Source organism: Diadema antillarum, unplaced genomic scaffold, assembly GCF_040938485.1.
Source record: "Diadema antillarum isolate AM-2024a unplaced genomic scaffold, OU_Dant_1.0 scf00000191, whole genome shotgun sequence".
Taxonomy (NCBI): domain Eukaryota; kingdom Metazoa; phylum Echinodermata; class Echinoidea; order Diadematoida; family Diadematidae; genus Diadema; species Diadema antillarum.
This window is the reverse complement of record NW_027271080.1, coordinates 42,153-54,784: the sequence shown is the minus strand read 5'-3', so window position 1 is coordinate 54,784 and position 12,632 is coordinate 42,153. Positions and strand designations below refer to the sequence as shown.

The following is a 12,632-nucleotide window of genomic DNA, read 5'->3' as shown; positions in this document are numbered from 1 at the left end:
TATGATTACATATTTGTGTTTAGCTCACTGATACGCAAAAGATGCAATGACACATGATTGAGCTATTACTATCATTAATGCCCAGCGTCCATCGTGAGCAAACTGAAAAGAAAAATCCCACGACGCACTTTCACCAAACTTGGCATGTAGCATCCTACATGTGTATGATCTCAAATTATTAAAATAGGCGTCATGTCCCATTAGACAGTTTGTACACAAATATCCGGTGATGCCTCTCTTGAGATCTTTTTTTTTTCTGTTTTATGGAGGCGGAGGCATTATGTGTTCGGGTTGTCCATCCGTCCTTCTGTCCATTCGTCCGACGTCCTTCCATCCATGCATGCAGCCGTCCCTCCGTCCATAATGACTTTTGTGGACAGCCTCAAAAACTATTTGAGGTGTACAATGACCCTTAAATACAATAATCGTATGTGTGAGTGGACGAAGTTATGTATATCAACTTTTTCAGTGCACATGCTCAAGTCAAAGATCAGAGGTCAAGGTTAAATCCTTAAACTTTCTCCATTTCCCTTATCTATGCATGCCAGAAGGTTCAATTCAAACTTTTCTTTAAACTTGATGTATACATCTATTACTTGATAAAGATTCTCTAGGAAAGTTTGGGCAATGGCATCAGAGGTCAAGTCAAAATACTAAAATTTTACTTTTTCCTCCACGCCTCGGAAATTGCTTAAGGTATCGTTATGAAACATAATACACGATAGTGCATGTACTGCCTGCAATGATTCTCTTGGGAATCGTCAGGTCTTGGGGTCGAATGTCAATATATTAATGATATAAATACAAATACAAATAATTATATAATATTGGATGGCCTTGAGATTAATACAAGGAAATATTGGACGAGCTATGCACAAATATTGGACGAGTCGAAGACGAGTCCAATATTTTGCTTAGCGAGTCCAATATTTCCTTGTATTAATCGAAAATAGGACATTCAATATCATCATTATTATCCTACAGAGGATTTTAGCAAAGAATGTTTTCACTTGACTAAGGCCTACCCTTTCTGTCTCCGACTCCGAGCGCTGTTCCTACTGTGTAGTGATCCTGACATGGGGTATGGTACATGTACACTCTTCAGTGCAAGTTAATCCACTTCAGGTCAGTCTCTGATAAAACAGTGATCTATGTATCCAAGGTTGCCGTCATGTTACTGCTAGACCGAGATCTAGCCAATTTAGACCAGAATTAGATGTATTTGTATCCGAGATCTGAGAAACAATTCACGTCACATCTACCGTAGATCGTGAAAGATCGAATTAGGCTACTACTACCACAACTTTTCTAGTCCTGCTGTGCTGTATATAACGTACTTGTACACACGTACGTACACATGTACAGTATAGTAACTGTAATATGCACATCGCGCATGCAAATGTAAGCGCAGCGGCGGCGACCGGCTACATTATATCGCGCGCGGGCTATCTAGCAGTAGCGCTGAGCATGCAGAGCTGCAGATCAATCGTCGCCTTTGCGCCTGCATGCACACAAAAAAAAATGCAACTTGTTTTCATCAAACCTAAATTTAACTTCCTGTTATGAAAGTGATATTTTGAAAAATTGTGTAAAAAACAATTTCAACTAATTGATATATGAAATTTGTTTGTATAAACACAGAATTTTAGAAGAAACGATATTCTAGTTAATTCATGATTGACCAATCACAGACGTTTTTACTTCATCATATTTCAGGTCATCTCGTATATATCTCAACCAATCACGGTGCAGTTTATAAAAAACTCTGGGGAATCCCCTCTTGCCCTCCAATATTTTAAATATTGGTCGCCTCGGCCAAAATTATTGGTCGAGTACAACAAACCTTCTATGTGGGTCGGAGGTTATGAGGTGCGTCAACAAAATAACACTTGTATTTGGGCTCTAAAAATCCTCTGTATGGATAATAATCTCTTATATTATTCAATGCTGAAATTACACATGCATCAAAAAAAAACAACAACCAGCACAAAGTCGCACCCAGTGATTTTACATGGTGACTCAAAAAGTTGAAATGTGTCAACCGAATCAATCTTTAGTTTTTCATGTTTTCTGTAAGAGCTTTCCTTCTCCATGAATGGGAAAGTGTGTTTTCACCAGTTTTTCTACAATCCTCATTTCTTGGAGAGTAGAGTGATCAGGTATGTCTTAGAGGCATTTTGTTTTTCTTGAAATCCTTTGCACACTCTCCACTTTCAAGTGTAACAACTTTCGAAAGGATAACGATACCGCTTTGAAAGTTGGAATTAATCGCGGACAGAATACGTTGATAGAACATGCTCATTTTCTGCCAAATCTGATAATCCCTTCATTGCTGTTGCTCAAGTGGTTTATATCCTGTGTTTTTCCCCTTTTCATTTCACAGCTAGCACGGCTTGGTAAAGACTAAGCGCTTGAATAGACACCATACTTCAGAGCCTCTTTTCTCAGTTCACACTTTTCCAGAGTGTGAGCTTTCTTTCCAGTATTTAGATAGGTTAGGGGATTCCATTTGAATTGAGTAATACATCATTTTAAAGCTTAATAGTAGTCTGCTCTTTCGAATCTGCCCTTAACTAATGATGAAGGGTCATACTATAAAATTATTATATATATCACAACCCATAGAATTTTCAAATGAACACCATGCATTACACTTAAGGCCCCCCCCCCCCATTTTTCCCAACTTTTCTATGTTCTTTTTAGATGATAATCTGTAATAATGCTTGAAAGTGAACTTGCCAGACTCAGATGAGCGCGCGACTTACTCTGCTTTCATGTTTTAACGGAATGGACAAAATTCATATATATATATATATTTTTTTTTTATTACAATTGAACAAAAATTACATAGATTATGATAAATCATCATCATCTCGTAAAGGCTGTGTCACACCTTTCCGGGCAAGCCTTGCGTGCGACTTGCGAACAATTTCTGCTACCCAGAGGTACCCGCAGATGAGCTGCATGCTCAGGACAGTACCTAGCACGTATCTCACCCGTAGTTACCAGTTGTTGCGCACGCAGGTCCTATTCACCCGCAGCCAAAATTGGCCCTGCTCCACCTTTTCGGGCAAGCTACGCGGGCTTGTTGCGTATGGGGATTTTCCAGCACGCAGGAAAATTTTTGCGGAAGGACAAGGATATGGGCGAGTTTCGCTTCGCATGCGTCCAGAATGCTGGATCCGTTCTACGTGCATTCCATGTGGCCTGCGTGTCAGGCGCGTGGGTGGCGAGTGAGGGCTGACAACTTGGTGAAGGCATCCCTCTAAAGGTCTGATAACAGTCCTCCTGTTAGCAGAACTCCAACAGAATGCCATTATCCTGCATAAATGCGTAAATGCATATAGATCCAAGGGCAGCCTACGTACTTAAAGCGGGTCAACTACTTGTGACATGCGGCAGATACTGGCCTCCTACTGGCGTTCTCCTCAGACCTCTGCAGGCAATCCCCGCGACTCACCCGGAAAAGTTTTGGTCATGCTCAAAACTTGGCTGCGGGTAAATCGGATTTAAAGGCCGTGTCACACCTATCCGGGCAAGCTACGCGGGCTTGTGGCGAGGAGGTAGTTTCCAGCACGTAGAAGATTTTCAGCGGGCGAACAAGAATGTTTGCAATTTTCATTTATGCCTTATCATACCGTATGGGGGAACTTCTGCGGCTTGACTTGCGGGGAAACAAATTTACTCCCCGGTGAGCTCTCCGCAGTTGGTCCGCACCTGACAGTATCTAGCGCGTAGTACGAGACCCTTAGCGGCAGTACTTCCCAGGCAATTCCCACGCAGGTACTTCGCAGTCCCGTATGCAGCCAAGATAATGAAATTCTGTGAGATTTCAGCCATTCCATTAGAGGAATTCCTTCACTGAGTTGTCAGCCCCCACGCGACTGGTACAAAGGTCACACAGTATACTCGCAAGTATAACGCGTCCAGCAAGTAAGACACATACGCTGACTCGCACAAATCCTTTTCCGCCCTCAGGAATGTCCGGTGTGCTAGAAAATCCCTACACGTAACAAGCCCGAGTAGCTTGCCCGGAAAGGTGTGATAGGGCCTAAACACGGTTGCGGGTAAAAAAGATATGCGTGCACACCTCCGGGCGACTACTTTTGAGATACATGCTAGGTACTGTCATGTGGTGTGACACCTTTCCGGGCAAGCTACACGGGCTTGTTGCGAGGAGGGATATTCCAGCACGGAGGAGAATTTCCCTGGACGAACAAGAATGTTTGCGAGTTTCGCACTGGTTTCTTACCTACCTACATATCTTCTACTTGGGTGTATTCCATGTGACCTGCGTGAGAGCTTTGAAACCGATCCTTTTTCTGTTACGAGCAACTTACAGGTACTGAGAAGTACCTGCAATAGAGTTGCCTGAAAGATGCTGCCGTTAAGGGTCTCCTACTGGTGCTCTGCGTGTACCTCTGCGAGCGGACTCCACGACTCACTCGGAACAAGTTTTGAGCATGCCTAAGGCCTTGTCATACCGTATATGGGGAAGTTTTGCGGCTTGACTTGCGGGAAAACAAATTTGCTATATACCCGGAGCTCTCCGCAGTTGGTCCGCACCTGACAGTATCTAGCGCGTAGTACGAGACCCTTAGCGGCAGTACTTCCCAGGCAATTCCCACGCAGGTACTTCGCAGTCCCGTATCTCGCCTGTAGTTGCCCGGAGGTGCGCACGCAAGTCCCATTTAACCGCAGCTAAGTTTTGAGCATGACAAAATCTATTTCCGGGTGAGTCGCGGGGATGCCCGGAGAGGTCCACGCAGAACGCAAGTAGGAGGCCCTTAGCAGCAGCACTTCGTAGGCAACTCCCGCGCAGGTACTTCGCAGTCCCGCACATTCCGTGGGACTCTTGCCATTCCTTCAGAGGGATTCCTTCACTGAGTTGTCAGCCCCCAGGCATCTGGTACACAGGTCACACGGTATACTCGCAAGTAGAATTGAAGTAGAACGCGTCCAGCAAGTAAGACACATTCCTTGTCCACCCTCAGAAATTGTCACGTATGCTGGAAAATCCCTACACGCAACAAGCCCGAGTAGCTTGCCCGGAAAGGTGTGACAGGGCCTAAACATTGTTGCGGGTAAAAAAGATTTGCATGCGCACCTCCGGGCGACTACGCGTGATATACGTGCTAGGTACTGTCATGTGCGGCTCATCTACGGGAACTCCGGGTAGTAAAAATTGCTCTTTGCAAATCGCACGCAAGGCTTGCCCGGAAAGGTGTGATATCGACACTGACGGCCTTTACATGCGCACCTCCAGGCAACTACAATGGGCGAGATATGCACAGTGATAACAATGTAGGTAGGCCTACTGTCAGGAGCGGGCCAACTGTGGAGAGCTCCGTGTAGCAAATTTGTTTCCCCGCAAGCTAAGCCGCAAAACTTCCCAAGATACGGTATGTCAAGGCCTTGGGCATGCTCAAAACTTTTTCACGGGTGGGTCGCGGGGGGGTTGTCGGCAGAGGTACACGCAGTACACCAATAGGAGACCCATACCGGCAGCACATCGCAGGCAACTCCAACACAGGTATTTCGCAGTACCCGTAAGTCTCTCTTAAAAAACGAATCGGTTTCAAAGCTCTTACGCAGTTCTCACAGAATTAGTAGAAGGTAAGTAGCACGCGTCTCGCAGGTAAGACAAGTGCGAAATTCGCTGAAACATTCTTGTCCGCCTGTAGAAAATTCTCATGCGTGCTTGAAAATCCCTAATAGCAGCAAGATCGCGTAGCTTGCCCGGAAAGGTGTGACACGGCCTTAAGACCAATAATTGGTACATGATTGTACGGCAGTGAGTGTGAATGTTCTTGTTATCTCTGTCGCTGATCCCTCTACAGAGTGGTTCGGTTAGAAGTCCCATCGTCCATCTCGGGGTAGACGTCAAATCCCTCTCACTTCTCAAGCAGCTAAACGTAGCCTCCCTGTGCCCCAATGTGGAGATGGTATCTCTTTACATCGAATATGACCAGCCTACCTTTTCTTCGGACGTGGACAAGGCGTGGCCACTCTATTCTCGCAACGTGGAGATAAACCTACAGGGCAACGTATCGCTAGTCGCAAGGGACGGTCAAATTCGCCATTCATTGCTAGCACCACCTATAGTAACCAGACTGTCTGTAACAGATGAGTATTTGGGGGATGAAGAAGCCGAGGAGTTGATCAGATCTGGGAGCTCTTACCCTCATCTCAAGAATATATCGTGAGTTCACAAGAAGCCCAACACTTTAACGTTATGATGTTTTATTTTCAATGTTTTGAAAAGACGTAATGCCCTGCAAGCCCTCTCAATTCTCACAAACTGACATAGTGGATATGAGCAATGTGTATGATAAGAGCGCTCTGACACCTTTCATATCTGTGTCATGTTTTATAAAGAGTTACGATAAATCTTACTCTCAATCTTTATGGAACAGGCCTTTGGTTTCTGTATTTTGCATAAATCACGACAACAAAGACTTCTTGGTTAATTGATTTTGAATCCAATATGTCACACTACTAGGAGGAATAAAGGGAGAAAATATGTGTTAATTGTCTCACTGTGATGTGATTTAGTTGTCGGGAGCCTAAGTACTACAAACTGTGCTTTTGAATAGGCTACCCTCTTTGTTTCTTACGACTACTATTATCAATTTTGTTGCAAAATATGTTGTTAGAATATCTATATTCCAATTTTTGTGTGTGTACGTCAAAAAGACAAAAAGTAATCACTGTAACTCAACTTTCTTTGTTTTGTGTGTTTGAGAACACAGTGGAAATAAATTCAAATCAAATCAAATCGCTATAAAAAGTACAAACTCATATCACATCCTTACATTTCTTCCCATGTATTGATGGAATCATACAGAAGTCAGAAGTCTTATAAATACAAGTGTTCTTTTCACCGAGAGCTATGGTCTATATAGGGGAGGAGAGAAACATAGTTACATGATTAGGCCTATACAGGAATAAAATGACAGCGGGAGTGACTATGCTTGTGTGATACATATAGGGCAAGCAAAACAGTTAATAGAGATTGTCAGTAATATCTAGCCGGTGAGACACTGTCTGACTTCATATTCACTACATCAGCCAGATTCATGAACACATTGGTCTTTCATCCAGGCTGATCAGATGTCGGACTTCACAGGATCTGGACCCGTTCTGTGCAGCGGTCAACGCAGAAGGGAAACTCGTCCTTACCATTGAGCATGGGATACCAAGTATGCATTCGAGTTGCACAGTATCATGACAAATCTAATTCTCTATGACCTGTATAAATCCTTTTATAAACTTTTTAACACCATCATAAGTCTGCCCTTCTAATGATGTATGTTACCCTTATTTTATGCCCCTTTCTTGGCAAATGAATGACCTTTATATGCTATTTTCCGGTGGTGTTAAAACTAACCTTGTAAATTTGAGGTACAACTATTAATTATTCATAATTTTGTGCTCAACATCAGTAATGGGAATAATTCATGAAGAATCCATTTGATGATATGATTTTGTAGAAATCTCTGGATGTTAGTTGCCATGCCAAATAGGTCATACAATTTCCACAGATTATTGCTATTATTGGACTTTTTAGAGACATGAGAATTCATTATTTGTCAAATATACCCTCATCGACATATCTATACACCGATTATGAGTGCTAGGTAGTATAATAACCATGATAAAAAAAACAATATTGGGGATGATATAATCGGATAGAATTCAAACCAAGGACCTCTTGTGTGCTAGACAGACATTATATCCACAATTCACAATAAACTAACAACCTTGCGCCCGGTAGCTGGTGGTGGTTCTGATCGCTTATAGTCAGGCCGCTTAACGTCAAATTTTGAGATTTGAGTGTCAATAATGTTGATAGATCATGGGTTGAATTAAGAGAATGGATTAATGTTAACACGGGGTTAGAAATAACATTTACGACGGGAAATCAATTATTTGGCATTGAATTGTATTATCATGCCTGTGAGGTATGAAATTTATGTTTGTAAAATAATTAAAAGAATAATACCTCGTTTTGATTTATGTAAATATAGTATAAGGGAATATTATGATAAAGAGAAATTCATTGCAAGAAATAATTATAAGATGCAGTGTTTCAGAAAAAATGGTGTCTCTTTAGACACCTTTTTTCTTGATGTATATTGTATTGAATTCGAAAAAAAGTATGATGTTATTTGAAATACGTTGTAATACGTGTACAGATGAAAGAGAATAACAAATTTCCCAGTGAGGGAGGAAAAAAAAGGCAAAAAAAAATTGAGATTACCATGACAGTTTGGATAAAAAAACACCAGACTTGGAGAGATGATCCTGAGCCTGCTCGTTGATAGTAGAGTAGGAGCCCTCTGATCTGTTTGTGTGTTTGTTTGTTTCTTTGTTTGTTTGTTTGTTTGTTTTTAAATGGTATAAATGTCATTTACTGGTTCTGGTTTTTGTTTCACAGTGAATAGCACAGCATTTATGATTCTGAGGGAGCAAAGTAACAAATAGAGGTTCAGATGTGGTGTAGTTTTGATGAACAGCAAAACATTTGAAACATGGAGGTGATTGAATAAATTACAAATTTATTGCTCAAAAATGCTGTTGAGGTGCCGAACTGTGACGTACTATTTCCAGTTCGCAGTTGTATAAATGATTACAGGCGCTGCGGAACGTTTTTTTATGTACTGTGTATAATAATTAAAAATGTATAGCCTTTCTGCAATAAATAAATAAATAAAGTAAATATATGTACCACTCCCGAGGCGCCCCCCCCCCCCCCCTCCTTCTAGCTTGGGCCATACTTTCTGGGAGGGGAATTTCTTATGCGAAAAAAATCCAATTTGTTTACCTATATGATATATTTTGGTTACACGTATGTGGCCTATCAGGCAAGAAAAGAAAAAAAAAATGAATCTCATCTCTTCGTGACTATAGTTGTCAAGTTTAGCATCATCTTTTTTTTTTTGGGGGGGGAGGGATTTGCGTTAAAAAAAATCCTTGAGATAAACCACTTCTTTTTATCACTTCCTGCATGGTAATGAATGTAACGTAGTGTCAGCATGATAGTAAGAGACTTTTGTCGAGTTCATGGCTGTAAGTTTTAATGGGGATGCGAAAATAAATTATGTTCAGTGCATTTGGGATAATACACAAGCCAGGGGAGGACGTGGGAGGGTCCCCCTCCCTTCTATACGAGGGAGCTTTAGCATTATTTCTAGACGTGAAATTCAACGGTCAGGTGCAGCGTTCTGGTGGAATATTTTTTTTAATTTTCCATTCAGATGAATAAGACAATTCCTTAGTTACATGAATCATCTAAATCGCTTGAAACTTTTTTTTTTGGAAAATGTAATAGGCGAACACACCGACCGAGTCGAGGGTCGAAGCTATCTTTTTGCTTGCTCATTTTTAGAAATGAAATTCAACAATCTAGTGCACGCTGTTCAAATACGTAGAAAAAGTATTGAGAAGTTTAGTCCTTAGCTCTGATATTTCTGTCTGTGAAATTTTTACCCCTGACTTCTTTACATCAAACCTGCTATTGCAATGGGCTTAACTGCAGATCCGATTTGAATGAAAGAGAATGTTAATGAAATTTCATAGAACTGTGTTCAGTGTGTCCCGTATCAGATACTATTCAAATGAACCTATTATAGATGAAAACAACTACTCTGAAAATGAATGGAAGGAATGTAAAGATATCTTTTATAATGTATGATGCGAAGCCTGTTATGTTTTGTAACACTCCTAACCATTGTCATTGCTTGAATTTGAAATTGCAGAAGATGATCGCTGGAATCTGCAATAAAGACCTAAACGGAGTCTTGACAGGATCGGTACTGTACAGGAGAAACATGTCATGTGAACATTCTTGGTATGCCAACTTTGACAATCCGGGATGCGATGCCAGCGAAAAATCTTATGGTCTGTCATAGAGTTTTCACGTGTTTCCATTATATCTTAAAACTTGAAAGTGTTCCTCGAATTCAGTGTACCAGTAACATTACTACTCTGATCATTTTTTTTTTTTTTGCAAAATCGTAGCATAATAGTGTCATTTAGATATTTCCATCTTCCAATGTACGTATTATAGCACTTTTACACTTTATACATTTGGTTCATATAAGGTGACTGTAACAATGAAAACAAGAAAGGCACTCAAACTATCCCATTTGTTGCATAATGTCAATGTCGATGTGCAAGTCGCACCCACCCTTATGGCTCCTCTTGATTAGATGCCAAACGGGTTCTGAGCAAGACGCTAAGACCAAGCGACAGATAAAGTGTGATGGTTTGATCGTAAATCATTCGTTTCAAGAGACAAGTCAAGACACTACGTTCGGCTTTGCTGCGATGGTGTTGGATGTATAGTCCCACCACCTATCAGTTCCTTGGTTTCATAGCACAAAGAAGAATAGTTGACTTTTGACCTATGTAAATTTCAGGAACAGATTTAGTCCTTGTTTTATTTCCTCCGTGAAACTATGATCCCTGCACTTATGTTATGTCTACATTCCTTTACATGATTCTTTTCAACGTAGGTTTGAGTAGACATTGAGGGTAGTTCTATTCGATGAGTATTAAAATTGGCAGTATGCATACGCAATGATATACTTTACACAACTTATCATAGATTTCACTTTGTGAATATTGGATTGGAAGGACTACAATCAACGTATAGTCGATACTTCGCAAAATGTAACTTTTTGTCTACAGAATACTTATTTTTGAAGCACCTGTATAATGTCTTATGTTTATGATTGTATGTATAGAAAGGATCCAGTATAAAGTATTATGTGTTTGCGACAGCTACTACTGTGTTTATTATTGGGGTGAATGGATGCCGATAATGATTGCCTTCGTTTACTGGTACTCTTTTATTCCACTGCTTTCAAGAAAGCCCACTCCCTTCCCGCTCTTTTACAGGGAAAGCTTGAGTGATACATTGTGATGATATTAGAAAATCAGTTCTTCTTTATATTGGGGTATGGTCTTATGAATTTGAAGGTATGATAGTTCAAATATCGGGGGGGGGGGGGTTCTTCATCGATGTCTCTTGCGCGTTTTCTTTCCTGTGCAGATATGATTAAGTAGTTGTTGTTCATTATTTATATGACATGTCTGAGTGTGAAGTAAAAGACAATGTTGTATTATGTTCAAGATATCTCGTACTTTGTTAAGTATGTTTTCCACAAAATGATTACCAAAGAATGTATTTCTGAGGTGAAGTCTATGTTAAATGCGACCGAAAAATAACTTGGAAATAATTGTCAACTGCAGATTCTGTGAAAATACAGTAACGCCCTCTGGATTCCATGCACGTTATTATACATAATGAAAAATATGTTGTGCCTATAGGATTATCTGAATAGCTTGTTTATTCATATGATGTTGATGAAAGGCATTCAGTATGCTTCATACTGAAAGCAAACTATGCCAATTAAATGGCTATTGGCTACATATTGAACTCAAAATACACGAGTGGTGATTACCGCACCATTTTTATGAGTTCTACGTATAGTGTATGCATTTTGTAAGTGTTCTTTGTGTAAATACGTGAAATATCCACTTCATTACAATATATTTTAACCTAATATTGCTTGCACTAATGCAATTCGTTTTCAACTTGTATCATTAACCATCTATTTGAAGACAAGGAATCCGTTTTGTATTTTTTAATCAATGTGTTTGTATGTGTTATAATACTTCATGTAAGTATCTAACATATCCATGTCGGCCTATTCATGTATGTTTGTTGGTTGTTTTTGTGTCTGTTTACTTGATTCACTTGCGTAAACGTAGGTTATTTTCAACATTTATCATTCACCTCTCTGTGAAGATGAGAGAAGTGTGGTATAGATGTGTATGACAGTAGGCAACTCAAGCTGAGTTCACCGTGACTCCCATGTAGCAAGAAATTATATGTTGTTCTTGTTGTTGTTGCTTTCATTTGGACACAGCTTAGCGTCTGGTAATCCAGGCATTTTCGCTTATAATGATTTTACGTTATGGAATGGATTTGGTAAATTAGCTGAGGTCTGTAGAATAGAGTGAGTGACTGGATAAAGATGATGCGAAAATAAAAGGTCTGTGAATCGAGTCTGATGCTGAGTTTATCTGGTAGAAATCAGTGTTTTGTTTCCAGTGTTCATTGAATATTTCGTTTTGGTTAGATTGCATTGGGTAATTCTGACGATGTTTTTCTTAATCACCTTTTTCGTACTATTTGTAAGAAAACCCAAAGTTGATTTGTTAAATCCTTTTCTCCTTCCGCAAATGGGGATTAGAAGATATGTTTCATTAAGTAGGTGTATTGTGATTTTTGATAGATGTTCATTAAATATCATGCATTTTCAGAAAATTGTTACGTTAAGTTTCCACAATTGTAAAACAGTGCATGTCATTTAATGAATTTGGATTAACATGTGATTATGTATGTTGTTGCTGCTGTTATACATGTTCTTGCAATTTGTAAAAGTGCAGTGCATTTTGCCATAGTGTATCTGTCGTATTGGTTTATCTGAAGTATCCAGTGTAATATCCCTATTTATATATCACTACCGGTGTCGCCTGCTACTGGCTGCATGTGGAGACTCTAATTTCTTTTACTTCTTCTCTCTTAAAGACGAGTGGATAGTGTGGTAAGGTATGAC

At 40.1% G+C, this 12,632-nt stretch overlaps 1 protein-coding gene across 3 annotated transcripts in view; it reads left to right on the top strand.

Annotated features, from left to right (window-relative positions):
• The window catches only part of LOC139723457 (uncharacterized), a 222,398-nt gene extending 210,332 nt beyond the window's left edge, over positions 1-12,066 (top strand). For all 3 annotated transcript variants that reach the window (XM_071634699.1, XM_071634700.1, XM_071634698.1), the window contains exons 9-11: positions 5,841-6,202; positions 7,105-7,202; positions 9,762-12,066. In XM_071634699.1, the coding sequence (XP_071490800.1) occupies positions 5,841-6,202; positions 7,105-7,202; positions 9,762-9,787 (486 nt within the window). In that variant the 3' untranslated portion in view covers positions 9,788-12,066. The remainder of the gene's footprint in view (positions 1-5,840; positions 6,203-7,104; positions 7,203-9,761) is intronic.
• Positions 12,067-12,632: the final 566 nt, after the last annotated feature.